The sequence below is a fragment of the Lolium perenne genome, chromosome 3 (assembly GCF_019359855.2).
Source record: "Lolium perenne isolate Kyuss_39 chromosome 3, Kyuss_2.0, whole genome shotgun sequence".
Lineage (NCBI taxonomy): Eukaryota > Viridiplantae > Streptophyta > Magnoliopsida > Poales > Poaceae > Lolium > Lolium perenne.
The window spans coordinates 187,068,950-187,088,708 of NC_067246.2; the positions used below are offsets into that span (position 1 = coordinate 187,068,950).

General features: G+C 48.1%; 1 protein-coding gene across 1 annotated transcript; it reads left to right on the forward strand.

Moving 5' to 3' along the window:
• Positions 1-13,026: 13,026 nt before the first annotated feature.
• Positions 13,027-16,893, forward strand: LOC127342859 (prefoldin subunit 1). Its single transcript, XM_051368878.2, has 5 exons — positions 13,027-13,197; positions 13,289-13,342; positions 14,587-14,708; positions 16,413-16,497; positions 16,592-16,893. Exons 1-5 carry the CDS (start codon positions 13,174-13,176, stop codon positions 16,694-16,696), a joined length of 390 nt encoding a protein of 129 aa, XP_051224838.1. The 5' UTR covers positions 13,027-13,173; the 3' UTR covers positions 16,697-16,893.
• Positions 16,894-19,759: the final 2,866 nt, after the last annotated feature.

The window sequence follows — 19,759 nt, forward strand, 5'->3', positions numbered from 1 at the left end:
AGAACGGCGGTGTACCAACAGGCGTTGAGGAACTATCACATCCGATGAATACGCAGCCGAAGCTTCAATGTTGGAGATATGGTGCTTCGGCTGAAGCAAGAAAGACCCCTAAAACTTGAATCCCCATGGGAAGGACCATACATCGTCACCGAAGTGATACCAGGAGGAGCATACCGGCTCAAAAACCCAGCTTCGGGAAAAGATGTTGGGAATACATGGAACATCGCACAGTTGCGACGGTTCTACACATAGGAAGCAATTGTTTTTACTCATTCAATAGCCTTTAAGGTTACTTTTGCATTATGAATAAAAGCTCTAATCAGGTTTTCTACTTTTTTTCTTAATTCAGGCCCTATCACCCGACTATATCGTTTGGGGCCCTAAACAACTGGCTCATACTCCCATCGGGAGCTTCGGCCCGAAGAATACGTTTACACAGCGTCATTAATTAAATACTCTCAACGAGAGCTAAGATTAATGACGTACTAAAACAACCAATCCAAGCCTCGAATAATATTCGAGTGCTGCAGTCGATGGTTACATTACAACAAAATAAGGCTCAAACCGGTGCACCGTGTGACGAAGCCAAGCGTTTAATTCCCTCGACTAAGTCGGTGGGTTTCGCTTTTACAAAAACTTACATATCGGCTTCGCAATAACATTGCAAAAATTCAACGAAGTCGTCGGGAGAGCAGGCTGAACTGATCACTCAGCCGCCCTCGACAATAAATTATCAATCCAACTAGTATAGCGTGTAGCGCACGCAGTTAGTTTGTACAAAAACAATTCCCTGCAGGTACAAGGATGTTACATTCAGGACTAGGCTCCCTGGCTCCCTTGACCTCTCGTTTCCTTTTCAAGACAAGACTCCATTCGAGAAACAATGGTATATGCGGGACCTCTAGCAATATCATAATATTGGCCCAAACTCCTATCAGTGTTTGCTACGACCCTTAAATCTAAGGATGGATGACACGCCAACACCGAAGCAAAAGCAAGTTCGGCGCCAGCTAGAAGCTCCTTCTGCACCAATTGCCGGATCCTTTTTGGCAACTTGAATCGGGTAAACAGGGCAGATAAAGTTTCCGGAGCTTCATCCAGAGGAAACAAAGTATCCCAGACCATCTTGAGATGAGCATGAAACTTATCGAAGTAGTAATGTGCTTTCTCCACACGGTACTCGAACTTTGCCATAACAACAACCTTTGGACGATGCAGCCACAGATCGTGCTTCAGGTGAGCAGCATCAGTCATCGCCCCGACCTTCTCATGAATCCTCCTGTCTTCCTCGGATTTATCTGAAGATACAACTGGAAAGGAACGAATATCAGTTAAAAAGAGCACCCGAGCTACGCCAGAAGGCAGGAGATAGGGAAAATACTCACAGCTCAAACTTTCGGTGGCAACTTGAAGACCATCAATAGCATACTGCTCGATAGCAGTCGCTATTTCTCCTTTTTTCTTCACCAACGCTGCCATAGCCCGAATAGAAGCAATATCCTTATTTAAACGGGATACTTGGTCACGTAAGCGACGAACAAGGTCAGATTCGTCGTTAGCCGAAGGATTCGAAAAAAGTTCGGCACGAGAAGAGGATGAAGGAATCTGCAGCACAATCTTCGATTCAGAAAGACGTTAACATAAAAACTCCCATCGGGAGTATCGGCAGTTATATTGCATCCAAAAGGTTGTTTGAAATTGGCAACAGAGCCGAAATAAATAGGACTAAGTCAAGCCACGGATGGCTTTGTTTACAACTAAACGAAGAAACAAAATCAAGGAGGTCCTGACAACGAGCCATGGGCAGCTTCAGGAGTGGGCTTGGCTTGTGATTCGTCTACCAACTTCAGTAGTTGATTGGCACAAGTCACTGCCGATCTTTTAAAAGGTTCAAGGTCGACTAAGTGGTTGTCATCATCCACAGGCAATGCCTTAGACAACTTCTCCAAGTCAGACCCCAGCCCATGACCCATTAGCAGCTGGAAAGTAAGAACCGCCCCGAATAATCGGGAGCGGCGTTTCAATACCTCCACTGGCTCCGAAGAGTCGACAAGGAAAGCGTCCGCCATCTCGCCAAGGGTCTTTTCCTGCTTCGCCTTCGGAAAGATCATCGAGTACAACCTCGACAGAGCTCCTTTGGTCTTTTGCAGAAGGCTAAGGACTTGGACGTTTGACTCGGCGGCGAGCGACAAGGCATCGGATGTGGAGTCCTCCCGGAGCTGATCTCGTCGGGTGATGGTTATGTTGGCGGCCTCTGAAGCAAAGACAGGTCAGCAGCCAGTAAAAAAAATACCAAAAATGAAGTTACGTGTCAAAGAACTCACCCAATAAGCCTTTGATGGACTCGCGGAGGATGCCTTCCTTCTTATCGACTGCGATCGCTGCCGCTCGCCTGGCTTCCTGTTCATCCTTCACTTGCTGCTTCAGCTTCAACAGCTCCCTCTTCAGCGAGACGTTTTCGTTCTTGGCATCGGTGGCAAGCCTGTTGGCTTCTAACACCTGATCAGCCGAGGACTTAACGCTCTTCCAAAGCTGGGCGTTTTCAGCCTCCAGTCGGGTAAACTGCTCGGCAAAATCTACCACAGCGTCGACTGTGGCATAAATCGGCTGCAGCAAGGAAGAAGGGAGATTCAGTCGATAAAAAGAGAAATTCAGCAAAACAAGGCAACATAAACACTTACGTGATCACGAGAAGCCGACGAAGTAGGGGCATCGCCAGGAGGAATAACCTTCGACACCGGAATCTTCTCTACGGTCGTCCTGGTAGGAGGCGTTTTCTTGGCAGAGGAAGGCATAGGCTCTTTGGCCAATGATGTTCTTTCGGCAGTTAACTTAGCTCTCTTTGCGAGAGGGACGAGGTCGTCGTCAGAGCTACTTCAGAAAGTAAAATGATTAGATACAAAGAAGAAACGAAAATCCAATCATAAAGGAGTGAAGGTGCTCACAGTTCCAAGTCATCCTCGGCAGCGAAAAAGCCTGATGGCCCCTTATCAACAGGAGAAGGCGGAGGAGTTCCAACGGCATCATTATCTTGGTCGCTGGGACTAGATTCAGCCGTCGTGATGAAATCATCGTCTATCTGCAAGCGGCGCTTGCTCCTGGTAAAAGTGGCATCCTCGGCAGTGTCGCCCTCTTGAACATCGCTGTCCTCGAGGACCTGCTGGGCGTCTTCAGTTCCTTTAGAATCATCGTCATCATCCTCTGGTTCCACACCACTTTCCGGTGTAGGAGGATAGCATCGAACGACGACTGGGGCCTATCAAAAATAGTAAAAAAAGTTTGTAAAACGCGACGAAGCAAAAAGAGGTGAAAGCAAGCAAGGAGCGGTAAGATTACCTCGGAAGGGAGGTGGTCGAAATCGTAGGGAGGACGAGCCGATGTCAAGACGATGGTATCCTTCGTACTGAGGCATGTCAGGCGACGAACCTCATCCCGAAGCTCATCTGCCGATAGGTCGGCAGAGTTGATCCTTGACTTGTCGCCTTTGCCAGTATAAAGCCATAACTGGTGAGGGCGAGACATCAACGGCTGCACTCGACGTTGTAGGAACACTGAAACTACTTCAGTGCCGCACATCGTCAGGCCTCCTGTATTCTTCAAAGCGACTATCTGCTCAAACAGTTCGTCGGCTGTCGCCTTTTCTTTGGGAGAAAGGGCGTTTTGCCAAGACTTCTTCTTCTGAGCCACCAAGACGTCATCAAAAGAAGGGAGATTTGAACGCCGCCCAGGAACAGCGGGATCTCGTAGGTAGAACCACTTGTTGCGCCAGCCCTTGACGGATTCCTTCATTGGGTAGTCGAAGTAGTCGACTTCCTTCCTGACGACAAAGCCAACGCCACCGACGACGGGGGGGCCATTGCTGTCGTTGTGACGCTTCACATAGAAGATCTTCTTCCAAAGACCCCAGTGAGGCTCAATGCCGAGGAAGGCCTCGCAGACGGTAATAAAAATGGAGAGGTGGAGGATGGAATTTGGGGTCAGCTGCCAGAGCTGGATCCCATAGAAGAAAAGGAGGGAGCGAAGGAACTCGTGGGCCGGAAGAGAGAGGCCACGAAACAAGAAGGCGACAAACATGACAGTGAAGCCCTTCGGGGGCTTTGGGTGAGAAACCGAACCTGGAAGACGAATGTCTTCCTCAGATGCGGAGATGAAGCCGAGAGCGCGAAGCTTGTTGATGTTGCGGTTGGAAATGGCGGAGGCGCTCCAATCACGGCTAACTTTGGCCGCCTCTGAGGTACTGCTGCTCTTCTTTTTTCCCATGGTGAACGGAGTTTCTGATGAAGAGGCAGAGGAACAGGAAGGCTTGAGAGAGAAGATGAGCAGTAAACGGGGTAAAAGATAAAAAAGAGAGGAGGCCCCCTATTTATGTTGTAAGAATTTGTGCCAAATCGTGGCCATAACTCCACAACCATCGTGGGAGGTGGAGCAAATCTGACTGTACACGTGGCGCTTGAAGAAGGAGTGGAACCGGCGGCCCATTATTCCCACGTTGTGCGAAAATCGAGGAGACGCCTCGATCGCCACGCGTGCACTGGTCAAACCCTAAAAACTGCCCGCGCAGAGCTAGGGTGGGCCCGTCAGGTCAAGTCCTGTCAATCAGCCCACAGCAGTTACGCGTCAACAGTGACGTCATAAAAAAAAACCTTGAGGCACTCGAGAAAAAAAAAGAAGAAAAACTATCGGATGGTGAACTTGAATCTAGGCACAGATTACAAAGCATCTGCGCTTAGACTCGGGGGCTACTCCCATCGGGAGCGCTGACGCGCACCCGATATGGCTAAGGACTCGAACGAAAAAGAAGGGTGATAAAGAGAAAGATGGTTGTTTAGCTCGAGTCTGCACCCAGTTGCAAGCACCTGTGCCCAGACTCGGGGGCTACTCCCATCGGGAGCGCTGGAAGCGCACCCGATAAAATTTTTTGCACTCCAGAATCATGCCCGGGGACTTGATTCTGTGTAGAGTAACGTTGTTTTGCCATCGGTAGTTAACCAACAAAAGTTGGGCACGTTACTTATTTTCCCTTGCAAGTGGAGAATATATCGGATGACCTATGAAGACCTGCAGAAAACTTCGGCAGAGAAGAATGTTCGAGTAGTACAACTTGAGTCTACGCACGGATTGCAAGCATCCGTACCTAGACTTGGGGGCTACTCCCATCGGGAGCGCTGACGCGCACCCGATAAAAAGGACGATGATGATTTAAGATGAACAAGGACAATCAAGGAGAAGAACATCAACGGAAGACATGCTTCAGTCTCTACCCGAACAACGTTCGGCTAGACACTCGGGGGCTACTGACGTGGGCATTACCCTTCGGGTAACCGACATTGCCCTATCCTGTATTGATTAGTTGGAGGCCCATGAAGACACCTGGAGGCAAGATGGGCCACCTGGACGGCGCACCAGAGGAATCCTTGGCGGGCAAGACAAGGAAGCGGCCGAACAAGGAAAGATCAAATCTAAAGCTGTTGTAAACCTAGTCGTACTTGGTTAGACCTCTTGAGACCTAGCCTACTATATAAAGGCCAGGAGAGGGGCTGCCGAGGGACAGAACCAATCGTAGCAATACTAGCCACCAGAAAGTCCAGAGTTAGGTCACCGTAGCACTTAGCCTCTCGACGAGATCTCAGCCGAACTATTCGGTACCCCATTGTAACCCATTATCATCATAATCAAGAACAGACAGGCAGGACGTAAGGGTTTTACCTCATCGAGGGCCCCGAACCTGGGTAAATCGCTCTCCCCGCTTGTCTGTGAACCGATGTCTCGTGTCAGCTTGCAGGATTCCGCTAACCCTAAGCCCCAAATGGAGGGCATTGCCGAGGAGTACCCTCGACACCCCGCTTAGGCGGAGAAGAACAACCCTCGTCGGCAGCCTTTGGCTCGCTTTTCTCTTCATCTCGGGCCAGAGAGGACACATCGTTATCATCGCTCTCTTCAACCTCTACGCTCGGGGACGCCGCGCTGTCCTTGGATTTACCCTTCATGGCCTCCTTGGAGCTGGTCCAGGTGTACTGGCTTCCGTCGCCGGATCCGGTAGGTCGCATCTCCGCTTCACGTTCCTTATGAAGCTCCGCTTCAAGAGGTTCGTCGGCAGAAAGTACCACCTTATTGTAGAACTCATCGTGGCGGATCCTTCGGGAAATACGGGTGTTGTAGCCGCTAACTACATTCACCAGCGCATTGACATCCGAAGCCATAGGAACACCGAAAGTGACCCTGTCAATATCAAGATCCGGATGGTGAGCCAGGCACATGGCCAGGGACATCGCAGCAGCACCTCGAGCCGATGAAGATTGAAGATCTACAACCAACTCCGGAAGAATGTCCATTCTTTGAATAAGCTGGCGCACGTCGCACGTACGACTCTTCTTGATAGCCAGATTATGGCAAATCTTCCGGCAGGTAGAGATAAGGTATTTGCAGTCATCTCCGGCTAACTGGAGAAGATCATCACAAGGAAACTGACTCCGACGTTCTTCGTTATATCCGAGAGGCTCTGCATGAGATAATCGGAGATAAGCATACGATTGAGTTCAATAGTTAAGTTCAATTTCGTAAGTTCCGGATACATACCCATGACATCTGCGTTGAGTAAGTCCCAATGCTTCTCCGCAGTGTCCATGTACTTCTGGGGCCTGTTGATTTCTTTCCGTTGCTTTTGGATAGTTTCGCTGTCAATCTTTCTCTTCATGGCGAATTCGCCCTCTTTCTTGATTAGCTCGGAGTTCTTCTCCGCTAGCTGTTTTTCCGCCTGCTCACGTCTTTGTTCCGCCTCCGCAAGCTTCGCTTCTAGAGCTTGGTATGAGGAGCGCAGGTTCTCAAGTTCAGACGAAGCTGTGGCAAGGGAAGAAGATGCGCCTATTCAAAGTTAAGTTAAAAATCAATATGATAGTCGGAACTTGAATTAATGGTAAGAGTGGCCGGAAACCAACCTTGAGCTTCCGCTAGCTGTTTCTTCAGTTCTGCGTTCTCTTCCTTAGCGGCTTGGATTTTCTTCGCTGGCTCAGAGTGACGCGGCGTTGCAGGGCGATATTCTTGTGTAGCTCATAGTGCAGCGCCTGTTGTTCCTGTAAGTAGAAACAGAGCAGGAGTAAATTCCGGTTACGTTATACAGCAATGGATCCTTTCGAAGCATTATTGCCAGAAAATTTCCGCTATAACGCTTGGGGGCTACTATGACACTTTAAAAATCTTCTTCAATTTGGGTTTTTTCTAAGTATTTAGGTGCTAACTCTTGACTAGTTTTCGCCTACATACTTGGGGGCTACTGGGAAGTACCTTCTGCTTGCAGAGGAGCTGGTCGCAGAATTGGCCGACCTCCTTTTTGAAATCTTGAATCTCCGACGATTCAGCATCAGGCTTCCCCCAGGCATTGCTCAGCATGGCGTTGAGTAGATCTTGTTCCAAATCCCACTTTTCCGCCTCGGTAAGATTGTTGAAGAACTTGGTTGCGTAAGCCTTAGGGGTGGAGGTAAGGTCGGTCGGATCGCCGAAGTTCCTCGGAAAAACGATGGCATCACTAGCCGCAGCTTCAGCCTTTCCTGAAAAGTTAACTTCCGCTTCTTCCTGGCCCTGTACCTGAGCCTCTTCGTGAGCAAGTCGTTTTGTTCCGGAGCTTTCTCCGCCCACCCTCTCTCTACTCACGGGGATTATCTTCACTTGAGCATCGGTAGCAGGAGGGAGAGAAGGATCAGCTCGGGGCGGAGACGGTTGGGGAGTAGCATGAGATGTGCTTGGCGGAGCTGGCGTAGGAGGACCAACAGCCATAGACTTTTGCATATATTTGGTGATAGATTTTTGGACGTTGGTCCGCGTGGTGGTGGTAGTCGGGTTCCTACAAACAAGTAAAGGAAATAAGTAACAAGTTGTATAAGTTAAAAAAAAGCATCAAGCTCGGAAACTTACGCAGCGTCGGGAATGAGCGGGAGCGACCTTTTCCCTGCTGTGGACAACAGCTTAAGGCGCTCGCGCTCCGCCTTCTTGGAGTCGAGAGGAGGGGGCTTGGTCTTGGCTTTTTTGGCGGAGGCCTCGCCACTGGCTCCGGCTTCGGAGCCGGAAATCCTGGCGCGGGGACGCTTGGTGGGTTGAGGGGCCGCCTTCCTGGGTGCCTGTTCCTCTTCCTCATCATCGTCCTCTGGATCCTCCTCCGCTGCTGACGGGGACTCGGAGTATGGTGCGGAAGTCCTTCTCCACCAAAGTATCAAGCTGGAGGAGAGAACAAGAAAAAGTTAGAACACTTCACAAAATGAGAAGTCAAGAACAGCAAAAGTACAAATTCTTACCGGAGGGCACTGGTCGTTCGTCTTGATGTCCTTCACTAACTCCGGGACCGGTTGGCCCCGGCCATATTTCACAAGTGTCCTGATTCTCCTCTTGAGAGAATCCGCAGGCAGGTCGTGGCGGGTAACTCGGAGAAGGTCATCCGCCCCGGTGTACGCGCAGATTAAGCATGCATTATACCGCAGCGGCTGGATCCATCGAGAAAACCAGCTCAATGTGAGCTCAGTTCCGGTTAGCCCGTCGTGGACTAACCAAGAAATCCTTCGCGCAGCCTTCTCCAAGATTGGGAACTGGGCGAGAGTAGGAACGAAGCTCTAGCTGTCACGTTTCTCCGGAGGTGTGTTAATGAATTCGGGTAGCCCATCGTGGACACCCGAAACTGTGATATTCTTCACATAGAACCATCCGACGTTCCAGTACCGGATGGATTCGTGCGAGGAGTGAGGCGGATACATCCGGCCATGGCGGAGCATGAATGTCATGCTCCCGCAGTTCACCATGGCTTTGTCTTTTGTTTCCTTCTTCACTCGGAAGAAAAACTGCCACATGCGGACGTCGGGTCGAATTCCGAGATGCCCTTCGCAGAGCATCACGAAGTTCGAAAGGAGCAAGTACGAGTTTGGACAGATGTTATGAGGCTAAAGTCCGTAGGTGGAAAGGATGGAGAGGAAAAATTCCGAGCAGGGGAGCGATAGACCGCGCTCTACCCAGGCTTTCGTCAGGACTCGTTCGTCCGCGTCTGGCTTGGGAGTGACGGAGTCTCGCATGAAACTCCAATGCGGAGATATCATACCCTCGCTTTGGAGGTCCCTGAGTTCTGAGTCCTTGGTCCCGCAAGGCCACCACTGTCCCTTCTCGCCTTCCCAGATCCGGGCCTTGGAAGCCTTCTTCGCCTCCGCTTCCTGCACCTTTTCTGCCATCCTTGATTGTCCCTCGAGCTCTTCTTGGATCTCTTTGAGGGTGGGGATCCGGCCTAGTGCGTTGCTGGAGATGCGGAGAATGGTTGAGCTAACTTGGTGTCGGAAATAAATGGTGGCAGGAATGCTAAAGGCTCCGGACAGCTTGGTTCTAATGAACTGGGTTCAGGGCTGTTCGGAGAACTATCCGTACACTTTGGAGAGCTAGGTGACATGCTTCCGGCTGCACCCATGTGATAAGCTAAGTAAGCCGGAACTAGCCTAAGTCTAAACTACCCCTTCTTCTACAAGTCCGGTGAACATACCGTTAATGGCGCGGCGGTTCTTCGGCGTGACGACGAAGATAAGGTCGCCGGAGTTGGTGCATTTTCCTCCGCTTGACCACAAATCGGTGGCGGATCAGATTTCCAGATCAACCGTGACGATCTCGGGTCGAGGTTGGCCTTGGAGTGGCGGAGAACGAAGCTTCCCATGAGCAAGCTCGTCGGAGATGAGATCCGGATGGCGGCGCGGCTGGAGGAAGAAGACGAAGTGGCTAGAGCGGTGAAACGAATGAAGAACCTACCGTCGCCGTGGGTATTTATAGGCCACGCGCGGAGATTCGTGAGCCGGATCCAACGGCGGAAACGGAACGGTCACACCGTTGGATGGCCGCCACGTGTCTTAGGTTAAAGCGGTGAAATCGAGGTAGCGGTAACTAGATCTGGGCAAGCTCCGAAAATTCCGGCTGAAGATTTGCATCTCTAGAAATTTAGCGCGGGAAAAAAGGAAGTTCAGTTCAACGCGCGCGAAAAATCCGCTGAAGATATCGTTATAGAAGGACAATGATTTCTGGTTGAATGAAGTCAGAAACAAGAAAGTTTTGGAAGCTCTTCAAGATTCTCTTCGGATCCGAGTTGAATGAAGTCGGAGGAATGATGAATCTCGGAGAACTTCGGGGGCTACTGTTGTGGGTATACTTTATGGGTATATGAACAGCATGGCCCAAATCTGGCAAGCCCGGGTGGCCCACAGATGGTGATATGGCATGTGGCCCATCGGGCGGCCCAGTTGCTGTAGATCATGAAGGATGAAGTCCAGCCCAGGAGCAGGGAGCTGGATCCCAACCGACCTACGAAGGAGGCTAGATCCGTGGAGGCCCATAAGGTATCCGGATCCAGTACGACATAGATGGAAGGCGGATCCTTGACGTACACAGCAAGATATTGTACCGTAGTTAGGCAACTTGTATTCCGGCTAGGACTCTCCATGTAAACCCTAGATCCGTGCGCCTTTATAAGCCGGATCCTGGGAGCCCTAGAGGCACAACCATAACTCATTGTAACAACGCGAAAGCACCCATATAATTCCAGACAAGCAGCAGTAGGCCCTGTCCTCGAGCAGGTGTTCTGAAGCTGGGTAAATCGCGTACCACCGTCCCGAGGACTCTCCGCCCTATGGCCCTACTTCTTCTCCCCCTCGTGAGGATCCCCCCTCCGAGGTACCATCGAATAGGCAACGACAATAATATTAGTAAGGCCTCATAAATTTGCTCACGTGGCAGGCATATGGAATGGCCACAAACTAAGTGTAGTGTGCAACGACTGTGGCACGCATGACTAAGTTTGATGCCACCATCCAGCCTTCCATTGTGCCTTTGTTGAATCATTGGCCAACGCAAATGAGGCCGCATACATTTGGTCTGGAAGGTAGAGGGACTGTCCCCAAACTAAGTCTAGTGTGCAACGAATATGACACACATAACTAAGTTTGAAGGCAACACCTTGCCTTCCATTGTGTCGTTGTTGAATCATTGACCAATGCACAAGACAAGCCAAAACGATGCCTCATATGTAGGATCACACGGCAGGCAAATGGACTGTCCGCAAACTAAGTCTAGTGTGCCAGTAATATGGCACACATGACTAAGTATGAGGCAGCACCCTGCCTTCCGTTGTGCTATAGTTGAATCATTGGCCAATGCAGAATTAAAGAAGCAGAAACATGCAAAGCAGGGTATCAGAGGCCTCATACAATGATGACATATGGATGAGATGTTTGACCAGAAACAATGGCATGGTCATGTTCAGTCATGCCATAGGTTCTAATCAATCATCCCCTCATACTATGATCCCAGGTTATAATCATTGGCCTAGTTCAATCAAGAAAATAACACAAGTAGCAGTTCAAATTGAGTACATTACGAGTGGTACTTAGGGTACATTACAAATTCTACTTAGGCGACATTACAAATTCTCCTACATCTAGAACACATTCATCACTCGTCACAAGTAGCCCTAATCCTCTTGAGCTTATCATTGATTGCAAAGTTCACTTGAAGCAGATCGTATATGTCATACTCTAGCTTTCTCTTCTCAGCCTCCAAAGCCTTTTTTCTGCCTCCCATTCCTGTTTCTTAGCCCCCATCACTTGTGCCTGTGTTCTCTGCAGATTCTTGAGCATAGTAACTTCGTTCTTCAAGTCCTCCCACTCCTCTTGCGTCTGAACAAACTAGCGCGACTCAACATAATCTTTCGCACAACAATCACAACATGCTAAACCCCAACACAATAAAACATCCCCCTCTATGCATCCACAGTAAAATCCGATAGTTTCAGCAATCGACATCCCGGTCTAAGATGGATCTACCGCGATTGGAGATTAGAGTAACAGATCTAAGCAAACCAAGACCGTGAACAGCAATAACTGGACAAGAACAACAAGCAATGGTGAGAAACACCTTGCAAACATCAATTCGAACCCTATCCTAATGGAAACCCTAGCAGATCTAATGTGCATGTCGTCGCAAATACTAGAGCATGGCCTGTTATGGCACAACGAGTAAGAGGGTGAGAAGCAGAGGTCGTTACCGCCATTGTTCCGGCCAAGTACGAGCTCGAGGTCGCGGGCGAACTCGAGATGCCGATGAAGACTACCGAGCAGGTTCAGGCCGATGTCGCGGTGCTGCTCGCCGACTCCTCCTCCTCCGGTACCGGTGCTCCTCCTTGCGGCGGTGCGATGGATTGGTCGCCGGGAGGAGAACCGCCTGGTGATGTGACAGTTTGGGGGTGGTGAGACTGAAGTCACGAGTGAGAGAAAGGAGATGGGAGCGGTGAGGCTAATTATGGCGCGTGTTTTCGAAGGGACGCGGCGTTTCCGTCTCCCTTCCCCACGCGTGCAGCCTTCTGGCCACCAGAGAAACTGCCATTCCGGATGTTCCTCCAGGGTCTGTCCCAGGGGTGCTTTGCGACCCGGTTCATGAAACAACGCGGCGGCCTACATGCAACCAAATAGGCCGAAAGTTGTTGGGACGATTTGGCGAGCCAAGGTCCATCCAAGCTACCAAACACACCCTACAGCTCGCTCAGGCAGTCGGTAGCATCTCCCCTGAAGAAATGAGCGGAACGAAGAAGTGCTGGGAGAAGAGAACCAACATGTCGTTCGGTGGTTAAGTGGGCAGTGGCCCTCCCCCCAGTCCACCAGAGTTTAAACCGCACGTTTTGACACTTTGGTGTCTTATTAAAGGCGGAATATTCTTCAGTGGGAGGCGACGTTCCCGTCGATAGCGAGACGCATGTGGTGACTTCGTCAATCTCAAGACCCGTCGGATAAAATTTCTTGGACGCTGTCTCTCGAAGGTGCTCTAGAGATAGGGTGTACGTGCGTGTATTCATAGGTATGAGTGTATGTGTGTATACGTGCGCGTCTACGTCTGTATTGTGTTTCGTAAAAAAACAAAGTGTTGGGAGAAGTCGACCTGGGCCGGCTACTCTAACAATGTGTGGATTTGTGGGTATGGTTGGGCTACCGGAAGGCAAACGGAGTGGGCCTTGACAGGGTGGGTAACAAACGGACCCAACCCGTCCCGTCGTGTTGCCGAACAGCGCCGCCGCTGCACCGCCCTCTCTCCACTCTCCGCATCCTCTCCTGTCCGTCGGTGTGATTCGAGCTCGCTGCTAGGGTTCTCCATCTCGCTCCATCCCCTTCCCCTTCCATGGCGGACGAAACCAACCGGGCGGTAAGTGCCCCGAACCATCCCATTGGCCGGCTTGTTCCTGCATCTGGGTGCTAGCTTCCAGTAACTTCTAACCTTCTTTGCGTTGGGTCAGGCTTTCGTGGAGCTGCAGGCCCGGATGATCGAGACCACCGGGAAGATCAAGCAGGTTAAATCCATACTCCTCCTTAGTAGTTCTTGTTCTACCGCGCCCGATTAGTTCCGTCTTGGTCATGATGCGGCGGCGAATCGCATCTTAAGATTGTTACGGCGCCTTGCTTCAGACTATGCTTTTTGGTGGTTGTTCGGACAGCATTGGTACATATCGCTAGATTGTGGCTCTACTGACGATGTTTGAACTTCTATTTTGTTGAGTTGATGAATCTTCAACTTTCTAGTTGGCACCCACTTTCTTTTCCAGCCCCCTAGCAACCTACTGTACCACATGTCCACATCAAATATTTGATACTGTTAACTACAAATCCTTGTGTACCTGACCCCCCCCCCCCCCAAGGTTAGTTGAGACGCTTCTTAACTAATGGAATGAAATAAGTATTCAGCTTTCTGACACAGAATCCAGAATGCAATAGCTTTTTTCCATTGTGATACATTAAAACGAAGAAGGGGAAATTCAGAATAGGAAAAGAACCTCAAAATGTTCAAAAAAGAGCTAATGATGGTTAACAATAATCAGTTTCTACTGGAGTACTGCATCTATTTGTGCAGTAGGTTATATGTCATCCCATTCCCTGACAAGAATAGAGGAGAACCAAAGTTGCAAAATAGATTGGTCGTAGAATATGAGATCATCCTTTCTTTCCTTACTGATATAAAAATTAGTGCGATACTCTTCTGTGTTTAGTTCCTTGTTGCTGTGGCGATTGTCTTTTCTATTTAAGGCGTTGCTATTGGAAGGGTACAATAATATTGCTTGTACAAATAATTCATGTCTACAATAAAAAGGTTAGTGTCAGCCTCATATAGCTTTGGCTTTGTTCAGATGATAAATAACACCTTCATTGTTCTAGCTCCTCTTTCTTACTTCAAACATCGGAGGAATAAGAAGTTTATGGCTATTTAGATTGCTGAAATATAATATGGCCTTTATGCACACATAACTTTATCAGCCATGTGCTGGTCTTTGTACAACATGGGCATGTTGTAAATAAGGATAAATGTAAATTTTGTTATATTTATTTTGTTGGGATTCTAGCGAGTTGATCGCTATTTAGATTACTGAAACAGTTTTTGAGGTTTTTGCTGCTGGTATGGTTTTGATGCTATTATGGTTGATTGGTTGTACAAGTGTGCACATCGTGAATGTACATAAATGATTCTCTAGCCTATACGTAGTTGCCAAAGATTTCCTGATGTACAATATTTTTTTTGTAACACTTTCTCTTGTTTCATCAGCTACAAATCCAGATGCGTACTAAAGAGAGTGAAAAGAAACGTGCTTACCTCACACTGGAGGAACTTCGCCAATTGCCAGAAGATACAAACACCTACAAGACCATCGGTAAGAAACATTTCTTGTAATGGATGAATCCAAGTTTTTTTGTCAGATGGCGGTACGAAGTACAGTCACCTAAAGGTGGTCCAAGCTTTGATCACTTGCTTCCGAACTTAAGAGTTTTTGTCTATTCAGCGGATAACACATCGTTAAGCTAGCTATGTACTAAAAAATGCTGTGCTTCCTACGTGTTTATTCTGCACCTTATATGTTAGCCAGAGGCGTATAATTGTTGGAATTCTGTCCTGCGCAATGATGGTAGTTTGCAGTTTGTTTTGAATTGTTCTGTACTTGATGAAGGTACCAGAATGGTGCCAAGTGAATAGGGGTATTTGGATGCTGAAACTTTTTACGTAGGCTCGTCAACTATCGTTGGTTTGTTCCTTGTTCTGTGTGTTTATCAACCACTGGTAATCACACACGTTCAGTGGGCAAGTTAACCAACACAACATTAAGTGTAGCAAAGGCAGAAAAGGTGGAAACTATATTTGTCCAAAATTATCACGTGAGAAGTTATTGAACTAAGGGAATTCAGCGAGTTATATCTCACATGAAGCCCAATCGATTGTCAATAAAGTGGCTGAAAACGAATCTTTACTTGTCTTTCTCCTACCCTAGCAACTGAGCAGCGCTTCCAGTCTCCACTACACGCAGTGTCGTAGCAAAATGTTATTTTCTTGGCGATATCTTGCAAGAAGAGGTGGCAATGGTAGCTACTTATATAGTAACGGATACACATCTTGACTAACAAGAGAGGTTGTTGTAATATACTAATATGCAATTTTGGGGCTGCTTTTTTTGCCGGCATCATCACTACAATAGGCTTTGGCTCCAGAACTCCTTGTGTGTCATCTTCTGATCTAAACACTTGAAAATTACCTGCCTCAGTAGTAAGTAATGATTATACAATGCTACAGGGGATAAGCAGTTAGCCAGCACAAGCTTACAGTTTCAAGGATCATGAGGGATGTAAAATGAAGCATTGCGTGCTAATAACGATATGGACGAAGTCATGTTGGTATCACATCCTGCACCTGGAGGGCTTGTAGTATGTTGCACAACATTAGTGATGTCAGCAAGAGGTGTGTGTGTCTCCTTTGTTTAGCATGGAATCCATAATATCACAACCAGTACAAGTACTATGCAACTGGAAAAAAAATTGCTGCACCCTGAGTAAGAAAAGAAAACTTTAAAACATGTTGCGTGATTCATGATCGACTGATCGGGATCTAGTTAAAACATGGTGCAAGTTTTATACAAGCTTTCGGGATAAGACAGGAGGGGGAATTGGGAGAGAGAGCATGGGCCTAGGTTTTTGGGTGTGAGATTGTGATGGTAGGCATGTAGGTGTAACGAAACACGAGATGAACATGGCTTGTTAGATGCGGGTAGTATGACAGTGTGAATGTTTTGGATGAACCACAACTTGTGCTTTTTTATGTTAGTGCAGATTTGTATACTGGTTTAACATAGCCAATATCTTTAACAAAGATTCCAATTCGATGTCTAAATTTGGTTTATTAGTTTTCCTTTCCGCACATTAAGATCGTTTCCAATTTCGAGTCAACAATATACATTGCTTTTTGTTGGTTTTGATGTCTTCTTCATTGTTTGCAGGCAAAGTGTAAGTAAATCGGAAGACCAGCTTTTATACCATGAGGCCAATTTACTGCTCATGTATGGTATACTTGTAGTATGGTTATTTTTCATATCAAATTCCTTTTAGGTTTATTTTGGAGCCAAGATCACTTCTGGCGAATGAGCAAGAGCAAAAGCTAAACGACAGCGAGACTGCAATATCGTCGATGCAGGTATGCTTGGGACTCTAGCTGTAGTTATCTGGATGCATCGAAATTACAGTAAAAGATTAGATTCCTCACGCGCATCGGTTTATCGTATGATCAGACTTCCAAGGAATATCTTGAGAAGCAGTTGGGAGAATTGGAGAACAACATTAGAGAGCTACTTCAGCAGGACCCTGTGCTAGCACGCCAAATTCTCTCGATCTGAATGGCTGTTCTTTCTGAATGTATTTCTAGATCTGATGTGATGTCACTCAACATGAACAGCTCTTGAGATGAGCTTTAATATAATTGGATCTATGTGTGCCTAAAGATACACACTTACCATCCTGCATTATACTGTGAAAATTATGAATTCTTGCGTGTGAACAATCCTTGCTTTAAGTCGTACCATATTGAATTGCATTCATGTGTATTGAGTCAAAGTTTTATTTTTTCTAAGATTTAGTCACTGTTTTGATATGGAAATGAAGTATGAGCCATTTCCTTTCTACCTTGCTTGTTGACGAGGACATCTCTACAGCAGTTGATGCAACTAGGCACACACAAAAGTAATAGAGTAGCAAAGTAGAAGAGCTAATAGTAGAAGCCAGGTCCTCCTCTCGTGTGATGTCAACGCAGTGCAACTCCGCACGGCCGGTCTTCTTATCAGCAAGGTGGTTCAGCAAGGTGGTTAATAGCCTTGGTGAGAGAGCGGGGATTGTACACGCTCTTCAAAGGAACATGCTCACGCATGAAGATGGTCTTCATCTGAGCATAGTTTATCACGGACATAATCAGCAGGTCGTCCTCCCTCGGGTGTTTCAGGTCGTCCTCCCTCGGGTGTTTCTAAGATCTATAATACAAGTGTTAGTCAAATACACACATGGGCATGGTTATGGTCAACATGAATGAGTAAAACAACAATACAATAGTAAGCATTCTAACCTTGATCAGTTCCTTCAACCTATCTTGTTCTTGTTCATCCTAAAGGTCGGGTCTCATCAGACGAGCTGACTCCTTCTAAAGCTTTAATCTTGCTTAGAAAAAATCATCTCCTTGAAGTGCACACACACTATAGATGCACTTCCTTGAAGTTGTTGTCACCCCTTGACCCCGTCCCTGACCTGCTCACAAAGACAATTCAGGACGAACAAGGATAGAGATGCCTGCCACACCATTGGAATGAGAATGACTTAAATCAGAACTACTTTCTCAGAGACTCAGACCCATTGGGACCAGACAGTTCCACCATGTTGCTCTACAATTATCAATGAAACAATAAGCATGATTTTCCTACAAACAATGATCAGAAAGTATTGCCAACATCTATCACAAGTGGTCCTACATTAAGTCGTTCAAAAGTCACAGATCTACCATTGGTACAACACGAACAAACAAACCTATCACAGATCTATAATTGCTCCAACACTAACGAACAAACCTACCACAGATCTACCAACATCTGCCACAAGTTGTCACTGATGTACCTTAATCTACCACAAATTGTCACATATCAACGAACATCTAGCAAGAAGGTTAGAGATTTCTTGCGGCCACATCAACCTCACGCGACACAGGGCAGGGGATGACGGAGAATGCGGCAGGCAAGCATCACCAATGGCGGAACCAGGTGGATGGAAGGGTGGGACACCCCACTCTAAGATTTGGCCCAACCCATATATCTGTCAGAAAAAATATAAAAAATGAGAAAAGTCCTAGCCCAATTTAGCCCTACCCCACCCTAGCAAATTGGGCTAGATCTGCCACTAAGCATCACCGTGCTGGAAGGTGAAGCCGGGAGGACAAGCGTCGCCGTGCTCTAAGGTGTAGTCGGCAGGACCTTCGTCGACGTGCTCGACGGTGTACACGGTAGGTACGTCGCCCGCAGCTGAATCTGCAAGAGCTCGAATGGGGAGGGGGGATTTTGATGTGGGTGGTGGTGGGGGGGGGGGGGCAACAACCGTACAACCAACATTTATTCACCATGTGATATTTCTAGTGGCCCATTTCTTTCTTTGAGAGGCTCGTGGTGCCCTTTCAATCGTGCTTCACACACACGCGCCCGTTTTCTTCACTGTCCGATGTTTGAACGTGTCTGATTGGAAGTGTATTTAGATCGTCATGTACCGGTGAAATGTCATTCTATCGTAAAATCACCATCAAAATGGTTTCAGTAACCTAAACCTAACAACTGTTTCATGAATAAAATCTTCAAGTGCAGGAGCTTTCCACACTGATATGGCCTAATATCTTCTGCAGCCTGTGAACATATCGGACATTGCACATTCAGCTTCATATGTCTATTTACGAGGATTGATCTGCATGGCAATGTACCATGTAACGTCATCCATGTAAACTTTTAAATCTTTGCAAGAATCCACAACTTTCACAATTTTGACCAAACTGAACTGATTTCTATCAGGCCCCACGTTCTCAACAACTTTCATCCATGCTGATTGTTTGTCAGGTACAACTTCACCGACGTGTTCTCTTCCCCGTTTCTTTCTGCATCTGAGAAAAGAAGTCTATGTTTTTTTTTGAGGGGTAAAAAAGAAGTCCATGTTTTCATCGTTTCCTCTTGAGGGCTCGTTCGTTTTCAACTTATTTGAGGGAGGTTGAGGTGTATTGAGGTGGTTCAACTCCCTAGCAAGTTAAAATACCCCTCAATGGAGAGGTGCCTCCCAGGTCGCTCGCACGAGCGAGTTTAGAGGAGACACAAACCCTAGCAAAAGCCATCCCTCCACCGCGCTCCCCTTGCCACCAGCGGCGCCGGCGCCGGTGGCGGCAGCAGCACCCGGCCATCAAAGACGGTGGGATTGGAAGAAGCACCCCCGGCTACTCATCTTCGCGCGAGGATGGCCTTCTCGCGGGCGTGCGAGGTGGGGCTATGGCTGAGCTTGATAGAGCAGCCAGGAAGGCATGGCGAAGGCCCTAGGGGGCGTGCGTCGTGGAGGCGGAGCCCCTGGCTGGGAGACGCATCTGCTCTCGCCGCGGCGGTGGTAGGGCCCGATTTGGGGCCAATCTAGGCCCGATCTGGGCCACCCGCTATGGGCTGGCGTGGTGGGAAGGAGCTGTTGGAGCGTGCAACAATTGCAGGGGCGTGAGTAGCTCCTGGTGGCGCTGACCACGTGGGCACCATGTGTCTCCAGGCTCGATCTAGGACCACCCAAGGCCTCTCTGCCCTGGCGCTCGGCGTCAGCTGGGCGGGGTGCTCTGGTGCATGTCTTGCTCACCTTCCAGCGCATGACCGTGGAAGTTAGACCGACAACATTTGTGGGCTTGCCGGGGT